The 7,816-nt window shown below is 36.0% G+C and overlaps 2 protein-coding genes across 3 annotated transcripts in view; one reads left to right on the plus strand and one right to left on the minus strand.

The window, feature by feature from the left end:
• The window catches only part of LOC110641573 (aldehyde dehydrogenase family 2 member B7, mitochondrial-like), a 3,813-nt gene extending 76 nt beyond the window's left edge, over positions 1 to 3,737 (plus strand). The window contains exons 1-11 of one of the 2 annotated variants that reach the window (XM_058140862.1): positions 1 to 21; positions 419 to 529; positions 687 to 829; positions 958 to 1,111; positions 1,211 to 1,440; positions 1,610 to 1,699; positions 1,975 to 2,148; positions 2,250 to 2,387; positions 2,701 to 2,838; positions 2,918 to 2,979; positions 3,305 to 3,737. The exon at positions 1 to 21 is cut by the window's left edge and continues 76 nt beyond it. In XM_058140862.1, coding sequence (XP_057996845.1) covers positions 1 to 21; positions 419 to 529; positions 687 to 829; positions 958 to 1,111; positions 1,211 to 1,440; positions 1,610 to 1,699; positions 1,975 to 2,148; positions 2,250 to 2,387; positions 2,701 to 2,838; positions 2,918 to 2,979; positions 3,305 to 3,578 — 1,535 coding nt within the window. In that variant the 3' untranslated portion in view covers positions 3,579 to 3,737. Of the gene's footprint in view, positions 22 to 394; positions 530 to 686; positions 830 to 957; positions 1,112 to 1,210; positions 1,441 to 1,609; positions 1,700 to 1,974; positions 2,149 to 2,249; positions 2,388 to 2,700; positions 2,839 to 2,917; positions 2,980 to 3,304 lie in introns of both variants that reach the window. The other variant, XM_058140863.1, reaches the window with a different exon arrangement.
• Positions 3,738 to 4,129: 392 nt separating this feature from the next.
• On the minus strand, positions 4,130 to 7,194 carry LOC110641572 (proline-rich receptor-like protein kinase PERK3). Its single transcript, XM_021793353.2, has 8 exons — positions 6,460 to 7,194; positions 6,329 to 6,382; positions 6,071 to 6,184; positions 5,864 to 5,977; positions 5,352 to 5,570; positions 5,152 to 5,267; positions 4,537 to 4,797; positions 4,130 to 4,455 (listed from the first exon to the last, which is right to left on the minus strand). Exons 1-8 carry the CDS (start codon positions 7,094 to 7,096, stop codon positions 4,216 to 4,218), a joined length of 1,755 nt encoding a protein of 584 aa, XP_021649045.2. The 5' UTR covers positions 7,097 to 7,194; the 3' UTR covers positions 4,130 to 4,215.
• Between the last annotated feature and the right edge of the window lie 622 nt (positions 7,195 to 7,816).

Here is a 7,816-nt window from a genome sequence, read left to right on the forward strand (position 1 = left end):
CCTCCTCTCATGTCTCCGTGTGTTTGTGCGTTGTTTCAATATGTGGATGCTTATGAATGCCATTGACAATTTGCCATCATGTAACTAGAACCTCTTTGATCATGCTTCCATGGGATTTTCTTACATGCAATGTTATTTCATAAAAATGTTTGATCTCTATCCCTCTAGTAAAGGAAAATTGAATCCTAATTTACTATCAACATATTCCTGGTGAATTTGTATTTGGCCTATTGAAATGTTGATGTAAAATGACTTTAATTGTTGGACTATATACCATTTATGGAACCAAGAGACAAGTGTATATTCTATAGCCTATTTTGGTTTGGTTTGGTTAAAAGTTTTAGTATCTCAGATGGAATATTCACTGAGAAAATGGGTTAACATTAATTTTCAGGCCTATGTTCTATGTGGGGAAGAGGCATCAGTAGGTTTACTACATTTGCTTCAATTGAGAAACCCATCAATCCTTCTGTTAAGATAGAACACAATCAACTTCTAATCGATGGAAAATTCGTTGATGCAGCATCAGGTTGGTCTCCCATATATCATTGTATATTTTGATTATAAATATTGTAGTTGTTAATGAGTTTATTGAGCATCCTGATGAAAATATTGATTTTCATTTCTTGGATGTTGTAGTCAAAATCAAGACATGAAACTAATTTGGAAAAGTTCTTTGTATTTAGGAAAAACATTCCCAACATTGGATCCTAGGACAGGAAATGTAATAGCCCAGGTTGCTGAAGGTGATGCTGAAGATATAAACCGAGCAGTCTCAGCTGCTCGCAAAGCATTTGATGAAGGACCATGGCCAAGAATGACCCCTTATGTAAGAATGAGACAGATTGACTATTCCTGCCTTTAGCATTTCACTGTATCTATAGGGTACTAGATACTGAATGTTAGGGACATATTTTATATAGAACCTTTTGGCTGATAGCTTTTAAACATATTCAGGAACGATCATGCATCCTGTTGCGATTTGCTGATTTGGTTGAAAAGAACATGGACAAAGTTTCAGCACTTGAAACTTGGGATAGTGGAAAGCCTTATGACCAGGTTGCAAATGTTGAAGTACCAATGTTGGTACGTCTCATCCGATATTATGCTGGTAGGTGAAAGAAAATGAACCTCTTATATGCTTATATGTGTTTATAATACCCATTTTTAGAAGTGTTTAGCATTCTAATGCTTCTCTGAAGTACTCCAGGTTGGGCTGACAAGATTCACGGTCTCACACTTCCAGCTGATGGATCGTACCATGTGCAAACATTGCACGAACCTGTTGGTGTTGCAGGACAGATCATTCCGTGGAATTTTCCTCTTGTAATGTATGGTTGGAAGATTGGCCCTGCATTAGCGTGCGCTAATACAGTTGTTCTGAAGACAGCAGAGCAAACGCCATTGTCTGCTCTTTATGTGACAAGCCTGTTGTATGAGGTCCATATAAATATGCTCCATGCTATAATTTTCAAAATTAAAATATGCCTTATCATAAGCGTGTGACACCAGAGCATATCCTATATTGTTCTCTCATACTTATTTATACTCAGTCTCTGACATTTTTCTAGGCTTGTCAATCACTAATTAAATTTATTTTATACTACAGGCTGGGCTTCCTCCAGGTGTTCTAAATGTGGTCTCTGGCTTTGGTGCTTCTGCTGGTGCACCTCTCTGTAGTCATATGGATGTTGACAAGGTAATTTACAAGCAGTGAATTATTTTTATGAATCAAGAAAAGGATCTCTGAGTTTATTAAAGCTCTTTCTTAAATATTTGGAACATAATTAGCATTCACCCTCAAAGTCAAAGGTCGGCATGCATTTAAAATTCAAATTGTGCATGTCTGAGTCTTCCATGCAATCCCTTTATGCACAATTGCTGAAAAATAAGACTGCTTTTAGCTATTCCCTCCCATTACCTGCATAGGAGGAACGATGTCTGCACGATGACAAGCTTTTACTCTCTTCACAGATTGCATTCACAGGATCAACTGAGACCGGTCAGAGAATACTTGAAATGGCTGCAAAGAGTAATCTCAAGTCAGTGACTTTAGAGCTTGGAGGAAAATCTCCTTTTATCGTGTGCGAGGATGCTGACATTGATCAAGCTGCAGAGCTTGCACATTTTGCTTTGTTCTTTAACCAGGTTTTGTGCATTGAAAACTATAGAATTAATAGCAGGGAATTCTAAACAATATTCTTCTGTAACTTGGTATAAATAGTTATACCTTGACTTCCTTATTGCAGGGTCAGTGTTGTTGTGCTGGGTCTCGGACATTGGTACATGAACGCGTGTATGATGAATTTGTAGAGAAAGCAAAGGCTTGTGCTTCAAAACGTGTAGTTGGAGATCCATTTCAGAAGGGGGTTCAACAAGGTCCTCAGGTAGCCAACCATAACACATAAACCCATGACTCCCCTACCCAACCATAACAAACACCAGCATATCCAGTTTAAGGCCAAAAGAAAAATCTGTTAAAAGGAAAAAAGAATTAACAAGTTCTTATTTCTCATAACTAATTAATTTTATGATTTCCACTTGCCATCTATTTTTTTTCCTCTAAAAATTACTCTTGGTTATTGCATTGGACAATCATGTCCTAACATATGTGCTGATAAGTGCTTACTGCTTAGTAATAGATCATGTCTGAGATAATGATACTGGTACTGTTTTCTGTGGTTTCTGCCATTAACTTAGATTGATGAGAAACAATTTCAGAAGATCCTTAAGTACATAAGGTCTGGTGTTGAAAGTGGTGCTACACTTGAAATTGGAGGTGATAGATGTGGCTCTAAGGGCTATTATATTCAGCCAACTATTTTTTCAAACGTTAAGGTACTGTTTCTACCCCTATTGTTGCAGCAATTGATAACAAAACAATACAACTAATATGAATTTGAGCCTTGGTAATCAGGATAACATGTTGATAGCACAGGATGAGATCTTTGGCCCAGTACAGACCATCTTAAAATACAAGTAAGCTATAAATCATAGAGCTAATATTCTAATGTATCTGGAACTTTGGATGTTTTTATATTTGTATTGTATGCTTTTAATTTTATTAATTTGGTTCATAAGTTACTGGTATGGTTTTAGCAGATCCTTTGGTTCTGGATTTCATATGCTCATGCTATTATTTTGTTGAAATGTAAGGCAAACATAGAAGGGGGCTACCTCAAAAGTCATAACATATAATTGGAAAATCCCCCGAAACCTTCATTATACTCTGACCTTGCTTTTAAATTATGGGAGGTGTTTTTCCTTTTAACCATTCTAGATTAATGGTTAATTCGTGTGATAGGGATCTTGACGAAGTCGTTAGAAGGGCAAATGCTACTCAATATGGATTGGCAGCTGGAGTTTTCACTCAGAACTTAGCCACTGCCAACTTCTTAAGTCGTGCATTACGAGTTGGATCAGTATGGATTAACTGCTATGATGTTTTTGATGCTGCAATTCCTTTTGGTGGATATAAGATGAGTGGCCAGGGCAGAGAAAAGGGTATTTACAGCCTTAGCAACTACTTGCAGATTAAGGCTGTTGTCACTCCTTTGAAAAACCCAGCATGGCTGTAATCTCTTCCTACTTCTAGCTTTCCATTTTGACAATTGTCAAAGATGAACATCCATTTGATAAAGCTTAACATTTTAGTTAATAAAAGCAACCTAGTATTGTGAATATCTATGCTTGAAAAAACAAAATATCTTGTCTTCAGCTTAAGTGTTCTATGGAAGTTCTTCTTCCTTTTCAGGTCGTTGATTTGTTCATTTCATTATGGTTAATTACCACAGTGCATTTTCTTAATTTGCTGATCCTGTTTTAATGATTTGGTGTATGTCTCTTCACATCTATCATGTGAGTGCATTTGATTCCAAAACCAAGTATGTCTGGTAATGTCTTTCAGCATCTCTAGGACAGAACACTAACTTCAATTCTGCAAGCCTAAGTTTTTAATAATCCATTTTTAAGTATGAGATCTGAGCACAATTTTGGAAGCCCTGTGCTCTGAAGCCATAGTAATGCATTCAAGCAGATTATTCAAGGAAGCATGAATTTTTGAATCAACTACAGTTATGGGACTATCCAAAAAAAAAAAGAGTAATATGTTTTAGGCTTTTGTTGACACAAACATTGTTTATTGCAATAGATTAACTCCTTGAACGTTTTTATAAAGCATTCTTATAATTATGTACCAGTTAACAAAATTTTCCACTATGAAAATGAAAGCCGGTTAGGTGTGGTTTCAGGAGTAGAGGCTTTTGCCCTTGTAGATACATCAAGGGCTTCTTCTAATTTTACAACAACCCGCTCCATGGATGGTCGTTGTTGTTTAAGTGACGTGCATGACAGTGCCAGGTGAAATGTAAGAACAAAAGCTTCTGCTGAGTATTCCCCATCCAGCTTAGGATCTGCAAATTCTATTATGCTGCCTCCTCTGGTAAGGGATTTTGCCTGGGAAGCAGAAACAAAATTAAAAGAACTGTTAAAAAATAAATCTAAAATGGAGAAACAATGATGAATGATGTTCCTCACCATTTTATCCAATGGCATTGGTTTCTTCAGATTCATATTAATAACCTTCCTTCCTGAGAGGATCTGTAGAAGTACTATTCCAAAGCTATAAACATCTCCTGAAGAATTGACTTGGCGGTTATTTTGATACTCAGGATCGACATAACCAAATGTTCCTCTTACTTCTGAGCTTGCATAGGTCTCACCCTGGTTGATTACCTTAGACAATCCAAAGTCTGAGAGCTTTGCTTCAAAATTTGGACCTAGGAGAATGTTTGTTGGCTGCAAAAGAATAAAATGCTTGGAGCTGTCAGAAAGTAGAGACCTGCCCTCAAATTCTGGGTAAAATTGTCGGAGTCCTATCTCAATTTATTGCTCAACTTCTAGAGGATATAATTGCTGCATAGTTTCTAGATGAGGTCCGAATAGCTAGGTTCTATCCAATCTTCAAAAGTTACTGCAGGTTAAGTGGTTCTAGCACTCCAAACATAGTTGACGGGAATTGTAGAGTTTCAGATGAACATGAGAAAGCTTATAGAGAAATGTTCTCAAAATAGTTAAAAATTACTCATTCTTAACTGTAGTAGATATTGCATGGTGATGAAACAGTATGAGAAATAGATTCTTGAGACAGACCTTGATATCACGGTGAACAATGCAGCCTTCTGAGTATGTATGCAGAAACTGAAGACCTCGAGCACTGTCAACTGCAATCTCAAGCCGTTGAATCCAAGATAGGATCTTATCCTTCCCTATTGCAAATCAATTTTCCATTCATAAGAACTGAATGAATAAACCAGAAATTAAAGTACAAAAAGATATGCAGAAGGGAATACCAAAAATCCACTCGGAGAGATTTCCATTAGGACACAACTCATATATAAGAAAACATTCATCTTCTCTTACACAGTATCCCAGCAAAGCAACAAGGTTTGGATGCGTCACGTGCAATAAGCTGGTGACTTCCCTGACAACAGTTTCTGCATTTCCATCATTGATGATGTGCTTAATTGCAACATGCTGATTATTTGATAATATTCCTTTATACACCTTTCCTGCCACATTAACAATGCTTATTAAATTGATACTTTCTACTAGTATTACTTACTACCTGCTTCATCATCGATGTGGAACATTCTTTAATGGTAGCAGGCGCGAAAGGCAAGATTAATTACACCCCACTTGAAAAAATGAATGCTATGTCAAGATAACATAATCATGAATTATATTCATTTGTATTTTATTAGGTTCCCCTGGTTCATAATGATGGTTTGTGCACATTTTCTGCATATGCTTTGTTCAAGGAAGATAGCAAAGGTCTTGAGCATATGTTGCATTTGAAACTCACCTGCAGTTCCTTCACCAATGAGATTATTGTCGCTTAGATTATTTGTGGCCAAATATACCTCCTTGAGTGGAAATTTTGGACAATGAGATTCCTTTAGTTGCAGGTTCTTAAATGCTGCCAATTGAATTTACAGAATGAGAATATTTTCATACCAAATGAGCACAAATCATTATTGTTAATGTGTGATTGAAATTTTTTAGGGCATACCATTCTTTTTAGGTGAATTTTTTGATTTATGACTTCTTCTGGACAACTTCTTGGTGGCAAAAGTTGTAATTATCACCGCAGCCCCAACAAAGCACCCAGTTAGGATCCAGATGCCTGTTTCCAAGTAAATAATTGTCCATGGTCAGAAAGAAGATCAGATATTCCTTGGAGGTTGGAGGGGTGGTGGGCGGTTGTATTTTCATTGATACCATAAAAAGATTTGCCATATTTAAACCATAAGACAGATACAGAAAATACCTGTACTAATTTTGTACATCTTTTTGCCTTCTGGTTCTGCAGATTCTGCTACATCTGACAAAGAATTACAATGTAAAAATCTTAAGTGAAATTGAAAATCATAACAATTGAGTTTCATCTAAGCTACTTACCATTTTTGTTATTTTGATTCTCGAGGCATTTGTAAATTCTATGGATATATGATTCATCATGGATCCTAGTACTTGTTAGTGATACTAGCACTGCAAATCTACAGATATCAGTTTCAGTTGTGGATATGGAATGCTTTTCTCTTATGTCCTGCCAACTCTTTACACAGGAACTGCAGAATTGATCCAACACTTCTTCAGAACCCTCAAATTTGCAATTGTCGGTTAAACTTTTCAGGTTTCTACCTAACCTATGTGTAACATTAGCAACAGAGAAATCAGAACAGCCTCCACTCCCACTTGTAAGCTTGTCAATCCCACAACTGAAAACATCTGGTTCAGATTTCTCCATTTTGGCCAGACAACTCCTTTGCTCACTGGCATTCAGGTATATAAGTCCTGTTCGATTTGCCCTCAGACTCAGAGCACGGAGGTAGGCATGAAATGATGATCCACAACAATTTTTTGATAGGAACCCACCCCAATCTCTCCCTATGCAACTCGAGTTAGAACCAGGTAATGAAGACGGCAAATCAAGGCTGCAGTCACTTGGAGAAGGCTGAGAAACTGCAATTTTAACAGTGATGATCATAATGAATATGCAGATACTAGTCCCATGCAAACTGAGAGATTTAACCATTGCATCCAGATCTTGTTCAGATCAAGTAAGGCTAATACAAAACAGAGAAGCTTTCAAGAAAACTGGTTTTGGGTTAGGAAAGAAGCACATATCTCACTTAAGACAAACCCCACACACTGTTTGCACTAAAAACACATGACAGGATTAGAGAAAAGACAATTCATACTTGTTGGTATTGTTATTTAGCATAAATATGATTATAAACAATAATTGAAGAAAAGGGTTTTGGTTGCATCGTCAAATCGAGAAGAGAAATCGTCAAGCAATCTTGTCTCTCTGTCTTTCTATGTTGCCGGCCAATGCAGAAACAGACGAAGTTCTCATTTGCAGGTTGAACATTCCTTCTTCGAATATAATATTCGTTAATGTAAAAAATTCCCAAGGCCAAATACAAGCCAAGCTCAGGAGAGGTAATGATTGTCAGTTACTATAAGTCGAAAGGAATTGATTAGCAGGCGATTGATCTGCACTAAGCTCCAATCAGAAATCCCATAACAATAGCATAATGCTCATACATGGACAATTTATAATTTTTATTCTTTAATTTAATTTTTAATTATATTTTAAATAAAATAAATTATCATTATAAAATTAATTTTTAATTAAAAATTTTCTCTTATTTAATTTAATTTAATAAATTTTTATTTATTATAATAATAAATTTTTAATTAATTTATGATATAATTAATTAAAATACCTATTTAATTCTTTTTATACTTA

The sequence above is a fragment of the Hevea brasiliensis genome, chromosome 18, assembly GCF_030052815.1.
Source record: "Hevea brasiliensis isolate MT/VB/25A 57/8 chromosome 18, ASM3005281v1, whole genome shotgun sequence".
Taxonomy (NCBI): Eukaryota; Viridiplantae; Streptophyta; class Magnoliopsida; order Malpighiales; family Euphorbiaceae; genus Hevea; species Hevea brasiliensis.